The 17,059-nt window shown below is 41.7% G+C and overlaps 1 protein-coding gene across 4 annotated transcripts in view; it reads right to left on the bottom strand.

Moving 5' to 3' along the window:
• The window catches only part of apba2b (amyloid beta (A4) precursor protein-binding, family A, member 2b), a 95,034-nt gene that overhangs the window by 18,126 nt on the left and 59,849 nt on the right, over positions 1 to 17,059 (bottom strand). For all 4 annotated transcript variants that reach the window (XM_030045319.1, XM_030045321.1, XM_030045320.1 and 1 more), the window contains 4 exons: positions 14,837 to 15,912; positions 10,682 to 10,762; positions 7,377 to 7,416; positions 5,624 to 5,769 (listed from right to left, as the gene is read on the bottom strand). In XM_030045319.1, the coding sequence (XP_029901179.1) occupies positions 5,624 to 5,769; positions 7,377 to 7,416; positions 10,682 to 10,762; positions 14,837 to 15,912 (1,343 nt within the window). The remainder of the gene's footprint in view (positions 1 to 5,623; positions 5,770 to 7,376; positions 7,417 to 10,681; positions 10,763 to 14,836; positions 15,913 to 17,059) is intronic.

Raw genomic sequence — 17,059 nt, 5'->3', positions numbered from 1 at the left:
ATTTCTTCACATCAGTTTAACATCTGATCTGAAGGCTCTTCGGGTACGTGCGCAGACGTTTTCATTCACCAACAAGAAGACAGATGAAAAGACTCCCTTGTCTAAAAGCATTAAATCGTCCATTGCAGAACGCTGTAGCGTTGTGATTCAGCTCTGCACTTGGACACACCCCCACACAGACTAGGTTTATCACCTTCCCTGTTTGCGTCACAGTCTAAATGCTATTACCAGTGTCAGGCACCAAACAGGCAGGCAAACCATCAAACCTTATCAAACTAAAGGTTTTATTTACGCCAACAATTTTCAAAAAGATGCAAAACAAGATTAACAAGCATGTTCTGGGCCCTAAAAGGGTTGATCTAAACAGAACACAAGTCAAATAAGCACTTTACAAGGGCTGAAGTGAACAAATGACACACGGGGGAATCTTTTTTTCTGGGTGGTCAGCCATATCAGACACACAGGAGCTCAACAAGTCAAAATAACTACAAAGAACATGCAAAAAATTGCTCATAAGTCCAGTAAGTTAATGGAAAACCAAAATAATGACTTCAGAAACTCTACATAATTTTGGTAAATTGTAAATAAGAAATTGATTTGCCCTCCTAAAGTCCCCACCCTACAATGCAGCATGACTTGGTGTTCGCTCATGGCAGTCCCATCTTTTACAGGACCAAGGGAAGACGTCCCAACTGCTGCCCGAACACGGTAACTCAAATAAAGAAGCCATATATTAGTACAACTCACACCAAACTTAATCGTAACGATGACATTGCAAAGTTACTAAGTGAGTGCACCCAAACAGAAACCAATGTTGTGTCAAAATGCCACTAAACTTTGAAATGCTAAATGGAAAGTGAGTCATATGGTTTACTGGATGTGACTGAAATGAATGAAATTAAAGTCTAATTGAAAAAATCAAGGGGATGAGGTAGGAGTGGGAATGTGCGTGTTACCAACATTTATTGTGGCCCTCACAACAAGAAAAGATTTGCTGGAAAACAGTGAACACAACTCCGAGGCAGGGGTGGGGATAAAGCTCACAGCAAGGATTTAAACTCTACGCTTTGGGACTTGTCCTCAGGGAAACATCAAAAAATGACAAGCTGTAGTCATAAGCAGGTCAGCAGTGTTTTACACAACTAAAATGTACTTCTGGTCCCGATGTGGGTTATGTAGTTGCTGGACTTCCATGCTGACAGTGGAGATCTTGAGGGGAAATGACCCTGAGCTAAAGTATATTTCTCAGTGTCAGCCAGGGTGTTTGCCTGAGCCAGCGTGCAGAGCTGTAACCTGCAAGACAACGTTAACAGGAGAGCAGAGAAAACGCCCCAAAGGAACAAGTCTTTTTAGGGTTTTCATTTTGTCAGGCTTCCTCCTCCATGATCAGCTCTCACGCAAAGGCACACATCTGAGCCTTTCAGCAACATCTAGCGCTGTGCTGAGGAGGAGCCGCAGAGAGAGGAGGTAGACAGGAGGAAAGAGTGAGTGGGTGATCACGCTGCATAAATATTACATCAAAAGGAGTGAGCATCATGCCAAAAAGATCTGCATAAATAAACTATACAGGCCTGTTACAATTTACCTGGCGCAATGTGTTCCCTTTCACTCCGTTCAACGCTACAGGGTCTAAATGCCAAGGACAACATCCACCGCATTGCTGCGCTGGTGTATGTGTGTGTATCTGGGTTGATTTGGAGCAAGCACAAGAACCTGATTGCACAGTACAGCATGTGCGCTTGGGTTTGCCTGTAAACAAAGATTAAACTGCCAATTTCAATGCCAGAGATTAAATATCAGTTGCCGTCCGGCTTCCCACACAAGGGACAGAGCGAAGAGAAAAATGAGCGACTTCCTGTTTGATGAATCCATACCAATGCACAAAAAAAGACACGGAAAGGTGAAAGGTAACCATTGCCATGGTTTCATCCTCATAAGACGTTTTGCTGGGAGGGTAAATGTGCATGAGAAAGAGTGAGTAAGAGAAAAAAAAAAAAAAAGGTGAGCAATAGTGCTAGCCAACATCCTTGCTCTGGTGAAGAAGACTGTCCGATGAAGAGAAGGCAGTAGGCCAGAGGGTGAGAGCTGGATTCAGGCGAACTTCAAGTCACCTGAGTCTTCTGGCCGCTACGGCAGACAGAAGAACAGGGAGGGGGTGTGTGTCTCAGTGTAAAAACATCAGGACTAGGTTTGAGATTCCATTCTAACATGATTTTTTGTGCAAGTAAACCATATGTTCGATTTTTTAGTGTGTCAGAAACCTTAGTAGAAATCCAGTGGTGTGTGAACTGCATTCTACTCCCAGTGAAAAACTTCAGTATGCAAACACTGGACGCTATGCTGGCATAAGTATCCTCCACTGCAGTGCATTAGCTAGTTTTATTAAGGGAAACTAACCATGAAATTACACAGAAACTGCATGCTACATATTAAATCCCAGCAGTGTCGGCACCTGTGTGTATGTGGCAGTGACGGTTGGACTGGTTGCTTATATTTTTCAGTAATTTAAGGATTAAGTGACGACCAAGATTCCTGTGAGATACAGAATCGGCAGTCTCAGTCCTCCCAAGGAAGTGAACAAAAGACTAAAACTCAAGAGGTCCATCATGTTTACGCTCGCTGTCCATTCAGGTGCTAGTAGAGGTTGGCACAGGTTACCATGGTTACACATCTTCAACCTGTCAAGGGGCTAACGGCAAGCGACGCGGGTAATGATGACAATCAGTACATCTGAAAAGCTAAATACTGTTTATTCACACACTGAACTATGCTGAACACACATACAGCTTATGTTGTCAATATTTTCCAGAACAGTATGCGATTTTGGATGCAGCGCAGTTCCTCGCATTCTGTGAGGGAGAAAACAGCTGACAGCTTCAGTGACCTGAACTGGGTGACTGAGGTACAAAACAGAAACCAGTCAACTTTCCGTGCAGACAGGCACTGGATTTTGTGGACTTTTTTCTCATTTTTACATGAAAATGAGTATCTCAACCAATAATAAAAAAAACTTTTATTGAAGCCCAGGTGACATACTGATATTGACGTTGTGATATGACACTAGATATACTCTAGGATTTTGTTTATTGGATTATTGTGATATGGCATAAATGTTGTTTTCTCTTGGTTTTAAAGGCTGCGTTACAGGTACTGGGTCAAGGATATTTTGATATTTGATTTTGTTCATATTGCACAGCCCTACTTTTGATAATATGTCAAACTTTACTCTCTCTCTCTCTCTCTCTCTCTCTCTCTCTCTCTCTCTCTCTCTCTCTCTCTCTCTCTCAGTGCAATGTACTGTTCTCACAAAAAAAAAAAAAAAAAAAAAAATTTTTTTTTTTTTCCATTTAGGCTCAATACAAAGCCTAAATTATTTGGTGGCATACTTCTATCTGTAATTTATCTTACCAACTGACCAAACAGTAGCTACCCAACAGGCTTATTCATTGTATAGCACCACTCATTAATACAGGCTGTCATTGAAAATACCGGCTGCTATTCACTTTTGTGTGCCATTCTGCTGTCTATTCACTTGCTACGCTGTAATGTATGTTAGAAACTGGTGAAATGCACTCATTCTGGAAAAATGAAAAAGAACCTGACCTGATGTTTCGAGCAATACACACACTTTGTCTCTCTCTGTAAATACATATCACTCCATCTGTCTGTACTGCAGTAATTGCTGACCTATCCCACCGAGCGGCCACACCAACATGCGTCTATATCTAATCAGCGACAAGCCTTGTTACAGCATGTCTTTCTAAAAGTAGACTCCTGTTAGAGCAGCAATGGACCACTACAGGGCAGGTCATTTAATATTTAGAAATACAGCCAGGCTTGAGCTGACATGAGAGGGAGATGAAAGAGATGGTGCATGGATAAGCTACTGTGAAAAAAACAAACAAAAAAAAAACACAAAACACAAAACACCATCACTGCATTATGTCATCATGTAGCAATGCATACTTTGATGACCATAACCACACAAGGCCAACCTTTTATGACACGACATTATATTTTGTGATCACGCATGACGAGCTGGCAGAGGGACGAAGGGTGTATCCGTGGCCAAATGTCAGAAGTAATCAGACGCTAGCGAGCTGAATGCCTGGCTTTGCTGCAAGGAGGGAAATATCGAACAGATGTTTGGACTATCTCTGCCCACAGAATGTGAATGGAGTAGAGCGGCCATTGAACATGTCATGGACATTTTGTCTGGTACAGAATAAAATGGCGATTAGGTTGGTTGCTATGGTGACAACGCATGCCATTTAGGCCATAATGTGAAAACTGAGAGGATGTTGTGCTGTGGTCGCTTGCTAAAAGTAGCAATCAGCGTTAACGCTTCGCCCGTCCTGGAGTGTTGATTCCATTAGGCGAGTCGGTTCTGCTCCAATTCAAGTTCTGTGTCCCTGCATGTCTTCCAGCTGATATCAGCACTGTAGGCGGTTAACACTGTTAACGGGAAACAATCAAGCTAGTCAAAAATAATATGTGTTGAGCGCCATTACATTGCACTTCTAGCCTTCCATCCACAACGTTTCACTGAAAATATGCTGGAACATCATCGTCAGAGCTGCATTAGTGAGCAGCAGGGAGTGAGAGTCAACAAGCCTGCATGCCAGCAGCCCCATTATCCAGCCAGCTGTGTCAAACTAACACCCCACAGCCCAAAATGGCCAAACTCTTTAGCTGTCCTAACAGACCACTCACGCCTAATATATAATTGTAACTGCTTTGCTCTAGACACAAACAGCATCGATGTCCATATACATTTAATGAGGAGCAGTCTGGACCTGACTTTAACTAAAAATAACGCACAACCATTATGTGCCAATTATAGAACAGTATTCACAGTAATAGTATCCCCGTGTGGTGAAATAGCAGATGCTCCCTACCACCTCATGCTTTCTCCAGTTTCTCTCTACAGTCAACTATACAACTCAGTGCAGTGCAGTTTCACTTGATCACTTGACTCCGCGCAAACGGCTTAAAGGCAGGAGCATCTACTTTTTCCCCTTCAGGACACGTACAGTAATGTGAGAAAAGTGTTCAGATAATCTATGACTAAAACGATAAAACATATTAGCCATGTAAAGCTGCTGGACATATTTCCACTGGAGGGTGTCAGTGCTTTATGAACGAGTGTTACCCATGGGGCCTAAGCAAGAGCTAAAGGACTGTAACATTGCAGTTGTCCTCTGGGGACAAGAGGGAAAGAGGTGCCATCATATAAAAAAGACCCTTCATTTATACAGAGCGGGACAGGAAACCAGCACAACTGATAGAACCCTGTCTCCTGGGGTGTAAACAAACACAATGTGACACAACAACTCCAAATCGTATATAACTGAGCCCACAGTCAGGACTGCTACCGAAGAGCCTAATCTAGATGTATGTAGAAACCAGAAACACAACAGCAGGATGGGGAAAAGACATTAAGCAGCGAGAGAACAGAAGTATGTTGCCAGGCCTGGGTCTGACTGCCAGTAGAAATGTTCGGGCCAAAACTGCAACACCGAACGCCAAGATTGTGTGTGGGCATGGGTTCACGTGTGTGTATGTGTGTTTGTGTGTATGCGTCTGTGCTTCTGTGTGAATGTGCGTGGGTGTTTTTGAGTACCTTGACCCTGCTGACAGCCTCCTGGGCCTGCATCATGCGTATGTTCTTTGAGGGGTTCCTCTCAGACAGCAGCTGAGTGGAGCCCAGGTAGTTAGCAGCAAAGATAATCCCATCAATCAGGTCCTCTGGCTCGCAGGGTCCTGGGACTGGGCCAGGGAGGAGCAGAGAGGATTATAATTAACAGGGAGATAAGGTGAAGGAGAGAGGGCTGTTAGGGTGAAGCGAATGGGGTGCAGGGCAGGGAGGGCATTGTAATCACTGCAGGATGCGGATTGCACTAGAGCTAGAGCTGGAGATCAATAGTATCAATAATCAGTATCGGTGTATACTCCAGTATGACTCATGTATACAAAATCGCATATTGGAAAATCAAATTAATGTCCATTGTAATGTTAGGTGTGATCTGACATCAAACAAAACTCTGAAATTGTTAATTAAGATTCCTAGAAATATTTCAGGCCTAATACAGTTGAGAAGCGGGTGGAGCTGTGGGTTCCAGAAATATTTGTCCATTGTTTTCCCCATTGACCCCTGTGACTCTTAATGATCACTGCAATATTACTTAAACCAGAATCATGGGACTCTCCTGGATGAATAAATGGCACTGCAGGCTTATGTTGTGGCCATCGCTTCTGATTATTTCAACTCTGTGTCAGAGAAATCACGTTTTCCCAGTTCAGTATGTCAAATAGCACTAAATACTACAGTATCCATGAGCCTCATCAACCCTTAGAGTCCAGCTGAAGCCACAAAATATATTAAAGTATTTTCAGTCTCATATTGAGTTGTATTATTCCAGATCAGTGGCTGCAGTCAGGAACAAAACACTGCACCATGAGATGTTGAAATGATCCAAGAGTAAAGCTTCTTCAGGCAATGCACTGTGGGACTCGAAGTTGACTCATCAACTAAAGTGTTTATGTACACAGTCTTGAACCTTTGGCTTTTTCAGTGAACATGAATAATTTCAGCACAGTTCTTATTATATAACATTGCGAATGGGAAAATGAATACAATTTTAACTTCCGGAGCCCTGGTCACCCGATACAACCCTGCCCACTTCACAACACGACATTGTAATTTATTGATTTAGCCATTACTGAATCAGGAAAATCCCAAGTGTGATTTATCAATGGGGTCCTGACACAGATAGAGAGCACTGGATAAAAATAACATGTAATAGACAGAAAAATAACCAATTTGCTTGTTATCATCGGTTTAAAAAGCAGAAACATGGGGCATATGTCAAAATCACCATATCATTATATGATTCCACTAAGACAATGCATAATATGACTGAACTGCCGCCTAGCCCTACTGTGTAGTTAGAGAAAAGCTGCTAACAGGTTGGGAGGGACTGAGCAGCGAGATGGCCGCTGGTGGTGTGTGAAGGCTGGGAGCAGTGGAGGGAGGTGCAGAGCTGGTAGGAGGGTGGGCTGAGATTAATCTGCTTCTGTGATATGTAGATGTGGACTCTAAGACACCCACTTTGGGACACAATGCACTGTCATGATCTGAGGAACAGAGAGGCAGCTAAGCCTCTCTCCTCTCACATCATTAGGTCTAGCATCTGCCCAGAGACAGCTCTCAGGCACAGAGAGAGAGAGAGACAGAAAGGGAGAAAGAGATTACACTGGAGGAATCACATTCTGTATTGGGTCAGACTGAAAGCAAATAAATCCTTGGAATCATTTCATGGAATTGGAATATTTTGATTTCATCACTGAACAGGTGTAGAGGCAGATTAACTTACCATCAACAAAGCTGGGGAATGACGCAGCCTTCTTTGTTGGCTGGAAAACAAAAACAGGCTATGATGATGGATGAAGCTCCGAGAATAGGCTTACAGTGAACTAACAATGTCTCTGCATTCTCCGTTGACTCTCACAGCAAATAAACCAATCAAAAGCACACAGTCAGATGATAAACACAATGGCACAGACATTAAAAAGGCTTGAGTTTCATCAGCTTTTGTCAAAGCTGAAACTGCAATAAATTTGATGGCATTATGCAAAGAACTGCTACTTTTGAAAAGGGATGGTAAACTAAAATGTAAACTAAATGTAGAAACCATCTTCGTGAGAATCTGAAGTCCTTTCTATGCAGAGAGAGGCCTAATAGATTTCTCCTGAATCAGACGATTAGTTTTGCTGGGGAGTAAAAACAACTTTCACACATATGAGAGGGGTGCTCCAATCAGAACACAACCTCAGTTTTTATTCTTGCCCCTGTTGGACTCTTATCCTTCACACGAGGTTTGACAAACAGTCATGAGTAATGGTAAATGTTGACTCACAAGCAAAGCACACCAGTTTTTTGTGCTGCTGCTGGATATAAAACCACCAGGTTTTAGGAAAGAGCTTTAGCTCATGATGGCAACAGCCATGAACGTTCTCCCATCAACTCTGTAACTACAAGCCTCTAAACTGTAAGCTCTGCAGAATGATAGCTATTAAACCATTTGCTTACAGTTTTGGTCTCACCAGGGTCCAGATAATATTGCTACCTTCCAAGGGGAACAAAAAGCCCACCCAGTCCTGCTGGAATGTATTATTGTAGAAACTGAAGCCCCATAAACCCAATTTTATTACAGTTATTGACTTTTAGGAGCTCTTAAATCTTGGTAGATGATGAAGATAATACTTTATACTAGTATAATAGTGTAATATGAAGATTAGCCTCTCTGAGTATAATTCTGGATAAGAAAATCCATGTTTTAACTGGGTTTACCATCCCGTTAACAAACAAGGCAGTCTAATTTCTTAATCAGGTAAAATCTGCTGGACTGATGAGATGTAAGGCAAACAGCCTCACATAGTTTATAACATCAATGACACCTCAAGCAAAAACTCTTACATTATTAATAAAAAAAATAAATAAATAAATAAACCAAGCATATTTTCTTTGTACACCTCTCTGCTTGCAGACTGGATTTATAGAAGGCTGAGCGGCTGGCAGATAAACCCAGAAAGATCATTTGAAAGGGAGCAGAATCACGAATGTGGGCAGGAAACAAGTGATCTCCCATTTAGAAATTAATAGTCATATAATGTGACACTTCACTGAATCCTCATTTCACTGTCCCTCCCTCCAGGAACATCCGAGTGCAGGTTCAGCTACAGAACAGAAGCTACATGTTTTTTGGCCTAAAACACATTTACACTACTTAGCCCTATAATGCCAAATGCATCATATTTGATACACCAGTTTTAGAGACCTCTACATCATCACTGTGTGATATTTTTTCTTGAAAAACCTGATGTATACAATCAGACACATGCATTGCATGGATAATCCACCAGAGGTGGGTAATTGATGTACCAAAGGCCCTTCAACTGGGCAATCCAAAGTGCCTGCTGTCAGTCAGTGACCCACAAGTCGTTTTTCATGGATATTTTTGCCAATTTTGAAAGAGTTAAGGTAAGAAAAACTTTCAAATTGTTACTGAAACTTCAATAGGAATATTTACTGGATTGATGCAATGTAAAACTACTTAATATTTCATATTAATTTAATTTCAACTTAATTTATAGTAAAACTGTGTTGAAAATGTGTGTATCAAATTCGATACAGCCGGTTTTTAAGTTACATTATTCATTTTATTGCATTTCATACATTATGCATTCAGAAATGCAACATACAGCCATTTTACCTTATTTAAGTAAACTAATTAAAGGTTTATCTGACATAATTAGGTAGATTTATTGTAGAAATTGAGATTTTTTTTAACCTATTTTGATTTTTTTTATATATATATATGCAACCTGCTGTATAATGAAGAATGATAATTATTTGAATATTGCCATAGGTCCCTTACTAACAAATTGTCTTTTGCTTATTGATTTCTACTAAAACTGAACAATTCCGAGAAGAAATTAGCACTTTTAGCACTGCAAAGGTAATCATTTCACCCATATTTACAGTGAAAACATAAGAAAAAACATTCTGCTGTATGTTAAAAATTACTTGAGAAACATTTCAAAGGAAACTCAAAGGTTAATGGGTTAAAATGTTGCATTTTATATATTTTTGTTTGTTTAAGATAAACAAACTGTGAGCACACAAACGCCTGACGTATCAAAATACAAATTAGAACTCATATATGCAAACTGATACTTTTTTTTTTTTTTTTTTTTTTTAATTTGTCAGAAGGTTCAGTAAACACTCCAGTTTCAAAAAATCTGAATTTTCTGTCCATTATTTCTGGACTCAGCCATTACAGGGTTAAAACTTTGGACTGGTGATTTAAACTACATTTGTTTGACGTTTTATTTTTGCTAGTCAAAAGTTAGGTTAAAAAAAAATCTCAAATGCAATGTAAGTAAGTCACCAGTTCCTGTTTTTAAACAGTGTTGTGTGGGGAATTTTCCTTGAAGTGCCTTGCTCAATGGCACTTTGACAGTAGGTGGAGGCGTAAGTGAGAGTGGGTACCCATTCACTGTTTGTATTTTTTTGTTTGTTTGTTTGTTTTGCCTGAGGAAAAAAAAAAGCAATACTAAAAAATATGATCCCTGTGGAGAGCTCTGCAGCCGATAAAGAGCAAGGATACGGAGGAGGGAGGAGGAAGCTGTAGGAGACGACTATAGAGAGCTGCCATGTCTGAGTGACTCATGTGACCAGAGAAAGCTACAGCTGAGTGGGCTCTGCTGAGATACTAACACTCATCCTGCTAAGAGATCCTCTGACCTCTCACCACACATTCGACACACGCCAGAGTTTGTTCCGCCCGTGGGCAGAGAGGTGTGGGTGGAGCCTGAACAGGAAACATCCACCGCGGACATCTGGGTGAAAAATGGCTCTCATAAAACTGTAAGCAGACAGACACGCTGCTCAATTACCAGCGCGCTATCATGCCGTAAGCAGAGGACACGAGCTGAGGCTGTAATTACACAATTATTCATTTACTCAGACATTCTTACAAACACTCTTGCTTGCTCACATGCACGCAAGCACACAAAATAAACAGCATTATCCGTCTAGCATGTGAAATCGTGGCTTTGCTGCAAATCTAAAGGAAAATGAAGGAGCACTGCAACACAAAATCCAATATTATCTTACCTCTGGTACATTGTTATTCTCTAGGGGGACGTTGAGGTCGGAGCGCTGCTGTTTTCTGGGTTGTTCTGCACCGTTGCTCACCTGCGAGGTCAACAGAGCACAGGTGTGAGTGGAACAGAACGGAACAGAGCAGGATGGTGTATGGTAGAGCAGAGGAGAGCAAATAGAAAAGAATAGACAGGGACAGAGAACAGAGAGTACAGAAGTATTTTCTTCTCAAATTCAGGTTCAATTCAATTGCTATGGTTTTACTATAGTGATGGCAGGATGACCATTTATTTATATTTAAAGTCCCAGGAACTGAAATCAAATGCCAGCCTCAGTGAAACAGGAACAGAAAGGAAGGTAAAAAGTATAGACCAAGTGAGTAAATATCTTTTTCCTATTTTGTTATTTCTTTCTTTCACAGAAGGCAGAATTTGCAAATATTTAAGTCCCAATCTCCCAAATTTAATGTATTGTAAAATACTTTGTGAGACAGTAAAATGAGTAAAAACGAGTGGGGAACACTTTAGACAACCACTGTAGCTAAAATATCAGAGGCAGAACAGAAATACTTTCAAGTTGATATATGACTTTCTGAGTGGCTTTATTATAAAACTGTCTGGGCTTTAACGACAAAATTAGAGACACACAAGTCAAACACAAGAAGCACATTTCTCTTCCTATTTTCCTCTGTGTGCTAACTGGCTGAAAGGGGTAGCAGAGGTTTGGATTGGTTTAGAAAAATCATCAAGTGACTCAAAACTATAAAAGAAAGAAAGGAGCTTGAGAGGGATGCACGACTAAAAAACATTTTGGACTGCTAATGAAAAACTGTTTCCTGCCTGTTTTGTCTGGCAAATTTTGCTAAAAGCAAGAGACATCAAAGCCAAAATGTCACTTGATTGGAGGATTATTCCTCAGAGGAGGAGTGGTGATCTCTCTCTTTCACACTGTTTCAGCAAACCCTCTTATTACATACATATAGCCTACACATCCAACACACAGGCTGCACCTTTTCTTAGAGAGGCTGCACTTCAACTTATTCCCCTGAATAGCCATCTTGTACACCTCTTGTCACAAGTTTTATGACATTAATTGTATAATGCATTAGTTGCTGAAATGAAATCCTCCTGGTAATAAATCCTCTTCCTCCTTGGCATGATAGTAATGAAAAGAACAAAGGTGAAATTTAAAGAAATTAGCCACGCTTTTGTGCATCTGGAACTTAAATTAATTTCCACAGACATGACATTATTGCCCCTCTCTCCACATACAGAGCTGAATCCAAAGTCTTGATCAGTATTCAACATGTTCCACAACTCAGTTGTGCAAACAGTCATTAAATTAATCAGATTCATTTTGTTGTTTGGTGGAACTGAATGCTAATCATTGCTGTACAAAACAGCATCCATGTAGAAGGATCCGTTATCTCCAGTGAATCCAGCCAAATATCTGCACATCCAATTGCTTTTATTAAATAATAAAGATAAAACATGTGGCATGTTAACATAAACTAACCACCCCGTCACCATGTTGATATGTTAGCATAATTACTGTACTATCTCCACTGCATTTCACACTGTGTTCAATTCAGGTTGGATTTAGCAGGAAATCTTGCTTTCCGGCACAAAACAGGCAGCTGATGAAAATGGCACATGGTGGGACAAGTGAAAGGCCTAAAATTGCTTGCAACATATTGATCCCCCTCAATAAAGTGAAAGAAAAGACATTTCACCTAAGAGGCAAAGGGCCAGATGAGTTTATGTGGTTCAAATGTGCTCTTAATACAACACTAGCACTAGCAACCCTAGCAACAACAGTATCACTGGTGGCTTGAATATGGTCTCATTTATTTACAGTGATGATACCAAGGTATCAAACATAATCTAACAAGGACATATTGTTGATTACAATGATGTACACAACCCCTTTATATCACTGATTGTATTTTCATTGGTTTTACTCCTGCAGCTATTTTTTTTTTTTTTTTTTTTAATTAACAGCCTGCCCAGGGACTACAGATGAAGATTACTCTCTCTGACTAACTCTGAGACATTTGGAGAAATTCTATTAATAGGTCTGATTGTTAAAAAAAAACAAAAAAAAAAAAAACAGATTGTGATGAATTTTACAGACATAGTGACAAAATATGAAATCTGCTTTACAATTTTAGTGAAAATTATAATTTTTGCAACATAGCTTGAATTTTCACTGAAAAAAAAAAAAAGATGTTTTTGGATGGGGTTTGTACCATGCAAACATCTTCTCTTACATTTGGACGATACAATTTGTAGGCTGGGCATCTGTGTAAAATCATAACACCTATTTTATAATGCTTTTCTGTCACACATTTTACTTTCTTCAAAAAACAGCAACTCCTGTGATTTGGATATTGCAATTTCAATAATATTTTGATTAACTGTTTATCCCTATTCCTTAATATTTATCTGCCCTGTCAAATAAACTAGTAGACTAGTAAACTAAACTAAAATATTTGTTTTCATCTAACACATCGTAGCAACACGGCATCTGCATTAGGGACATAATCTTTTATTGCCGCGGCATCCAGCAAAATGTAAGCTCGATGTTTAAGCAATAAAGCTTTCATTTAATTTCCTGTTGTCCTGCTAACAGTATATTCAAGGGTCATGTTCAAGTTTTGTACTAAAAGCCTGACACAGAACATTTCATCTGATAACAAAGGAGTAGATGATTGAATTTTCTGAGTCTGGCAATCATCTGAATCTGAATCTGAATCTGTACTGTACCTACATCCAGTTTAATCTAGTCATGCTGTCTGACCCACTTCACTGCTACCCATGTGCCACACACAAAGAATGTATGGGCACATGTGCACACTGTGGAGCAGGTGTGTATCAGCATGATGCCCGCAGGAGGCACACTCTCTCCTCCTCTCGCCATCTGATTTTTTAGAGGATGGGGAATCTGTGATCGTGTGTATGTGTGAGTGTGTATCTATGGCGCTGCATGTGTGTATGCATTCAGAACTGTTAGAGAGGCAGAGATGGAGTTTTGGGGAGGGGGAGGGGGAGGGGGAGCTGAAGGTGGGACGGGCGAGGAGGAAGGCACCAGCTATTCTTTGGATGGAAACAAGCAACATGCCACCAATAACTCAATTTCCTCACCACAGATTTGCTATAATCACATCCACAGCCTCGCTATATTCTGTGCAAGCTCTGCCTTATGTATTCTCTGCACTTTATTCATCATGCAGGCTCCCTCCCATGCATTCTTCTGTCCCTTGCCTTTCATCCTTGTGCTTTCATATAAAGTAGTGATTGAACATATTTCAAATGGTGGCTGATTCACCGGCTTGAAGTGTGGAATTCAAACAATCTTTGCTTTTAAACATCACCAATATGTTTAGCATTCAGAGCCTTTTTCAGTGGGGGGGGGCGAATCACACTCTGAAAAATTGCTTTGATCCTTCTGCTTCTTGTGATCTAGCAGTCTGATGAGAAAGAAAAGGTTTTATGTGCACTGAATGCACCATTTAAATCCTGACAAGTTTAATTCTGCCAAATCTGTCTTTCTGAGATGCACCGAGGTAAAATCTTTTATTTGTCCTTATTTCAAGACCTGTAGCATGTTGGTTTCATGCTCTTTTACATGCTTTTACTCTCACCTAAAATCCCACTATCACCGGGGACTGGAACACAGCATCAGTCCTGGGTAATTATCGACCTCATCTCAGTTTGGTTTTGATGGTTTGGTGGTTTAGGTGTGAAGACAGAGGACATGCTCTACATTTTAATCACACAATCGTCACCTCAGTGTAACTTTAACCTAAGTAATATGAGAAATTACCAATAAAGCATCATCTTCTGGGCTATACTCTGACTTGTGTTCCCAATGCAGACTGCCAGGGTGAAAAGGTGGAGAAAATGTTTCAGTCAGGATGGAAGATTGTGACACCAGTTAATCTGAAGGTGAAATTTACAATCTGGGACTTCTGCTATTGTAAATAGCGCCACCTGTTTTTTTGGGGGGGTAGTCCCAGGTTAAAAATAAGTGTGAAACCTTGTGTTTGGCAGTAGTACTGGTATTAGTCACGGTTGATAGAGATGCTTATTCAGAAAAATGAAGAAATGGCCAAAATGTGTAATTGGTAGCAGTTATCACATTTCCACCCTCTTTGAAACAGCTCACCTCCTGTGGCCATCTCTGCCTGTCTTCAGGGGAGCGTGGGTGCACCTTGAAGCCCCTCTGGAGGTCGGGGTTATTGTGGCGTGTGGACGGCAAGTTGAGGGACTTGGGCCTGCTGTCATGGCGGTGGTGAGGTGGCGGGTAGGGGGCTGCGTCCGGCTTGGCATGTGTGTAGTCGCTGGGTGCGGGGTCCTGCACCAGCTCCTCTGGACTCTGGTCGGTGCCACTGCTTAGACTTCCCATGCTCATGCTCATCTTGATCTCGGCAACAATTTGGTCAATGTCCTCCTCCGCCTCCTCCCCTGTCTCCCCCTCCACCACCAGCACCTTGCGGCTGCGGTACGGAGACACCCGCACTGAGTTCCCATTGTCCTCGGGGGCATAGTAGTCTCCAGTGTAGGCCTGTCCATGTCTCTCCTCCTCCTCGACTTCCTCGTCTTCTTCCTCATTAGGGCAGTACTCCTCACTCTCCACCTCCTCCTCTTCCTCCCCCACAACCTGCCGGGGATGCAAGGTGTCCTGTAGGGAGGGTTGGTGGTGGTGGTGGTGATGATGATGATGGTGGTGGTGGTCCAGAATGGGTTCTGGTCGTCCATTGTATATCTGTTCATCTGGATCTTGCTCCACCACCTCACAGCGGACCTCCCCCTCTCCCGCACCCCACTCCTCCACCCTGTGCCTCTCTCGCCCCACCCACTCCTCCTCTCTGACTTGCCCCTCCTCCCTCCACTCCTCCCTCACCTCCTCTTCCCCCTCTCTCCACTCTTCCCTCACCTCTTCCTCCTCTCTCCACTCTTCCCTAACCTCACCTTCCCCCTCCTCGTCTTCCACCCACTCATCCTCCCTTACCTCCCCATCTCTCTCTGCCTCCTCTACCCACTCCTCAACAGCCTCCTGACATTCGTCAGTGTGGGCTCCACCCGGCTGGGCGGTGCTGGTGCAGTCTCCCTGACTGTGGCTGTGGCTGTGGCCGTGGTTGCACTCTCCCTGGCTGCTGCAGTCCATACCCTCCAGGTAGCTGTCATCCTCTGGGCAGTAGCGGATGTAGTAAGTCACACCCTCGTCCTCTTCTGCCAGACCTGGAGGGATTCATGATCACATGATCAGAAAATGAACAGATACAAGTGAAGAAACACCATTCAAAGGGTGTTACGGCATACCCGATCACACTTGCTCACATCAACTGTAAGGTGTGTGTACCCTAAGATTACATCTTGGACGCATTGAGCTCCAAACCCAGAATCCAGACTGTGAAGCGGCCTGACTCACATTCCTATCAGATCTCAATTGTGTGGAGACAAAAAACTCGCCACAGTTTGAATATTGCAAGCAGCATCATTATTTACCACGTCCTGAAGGATGTGACCTCACCAAACATAAAGTTTAGAGCCCAAAATCATTGTTTACCATCTCTGTAAACAAGCCCTGTGACACCCTCATGACTGAACCCTTATAGCAGGCAAGAAGAACTCCACAAAAACCCCAGAAATGATAAGCAAGAGGGGAAGAAATCTTGAGAAGGACCACAGAGAGAGGGGTTCTTTTCCCAGTCAGTCAGGTGTGCAATTGATGGCCTCCAGCTTCTAGCTTCTGCATTCTTAGTGTGCCACAATCAAGGATCAGTGGAAGAAAAGCATGCCTTGGAGCAAAGAAAAATGAGAGTTGAACATATGTTTCCTCATGATGTTTTTCAGGCACTCTGTGTCTGAAAAGCCCTCGGAGGTGATGAATTCCCATAAGTGTTGGTTGTATTCTCATACTACATTTCTCTCTCCACAGGGACCATAAGAGCAACAAAGACAATGATTTTTGCATAAAATATACACTTGGACTACCTATGGACGACCTATAGCTGATGTCAGTTCTACTCCTAAAATGCAAACAATCAAGAAAAAAAGGACAGCTTGACTTGCAAGCAGCACCATATACACTCAGTGGCAACTTTACTAGGTACACCTAATATAATACAATACAAATGTTTTGCCATTCAGTTTACTTTTGTGATGCCTATAATGCTCAGGTTTTCTTTTTGTCACTAATAGAGGTGTTCATTCAATTCTATGTTCGGCATGGAGCTCATAGTTAGTGGGGCTGCTGAGAGGTGTTTCTAATATTCTTTATATAAATAGGGAGGACAAAAAATTTGAAACGTCTCTCAATGTAATGTAGTCCAGTACAAGACCTCTGCAAACTACAGCCTCCATAATAAGCAGAGAATTACATTTA

The sequence above is a fragment of the Myripristis murdjan genome, chromosome 3, assembly GCF_902150065.1.
Source record: "Myripristis murdjan chromosome 3, fMyrMur1.1, whole genome shotgun sequence".
NCBI classification, from domain to species: Eukaryota; Metazoa; Chordata; class Actinopteri; order Holocentriformes; family Holocentridae; genus Myripristis; species Myripristis murdjan.
The sequence above is the reverse complement of the archived record's forward strand: the minus strand, read 5'-3'. Positions and strand labels throughout refer to the sequence as shown.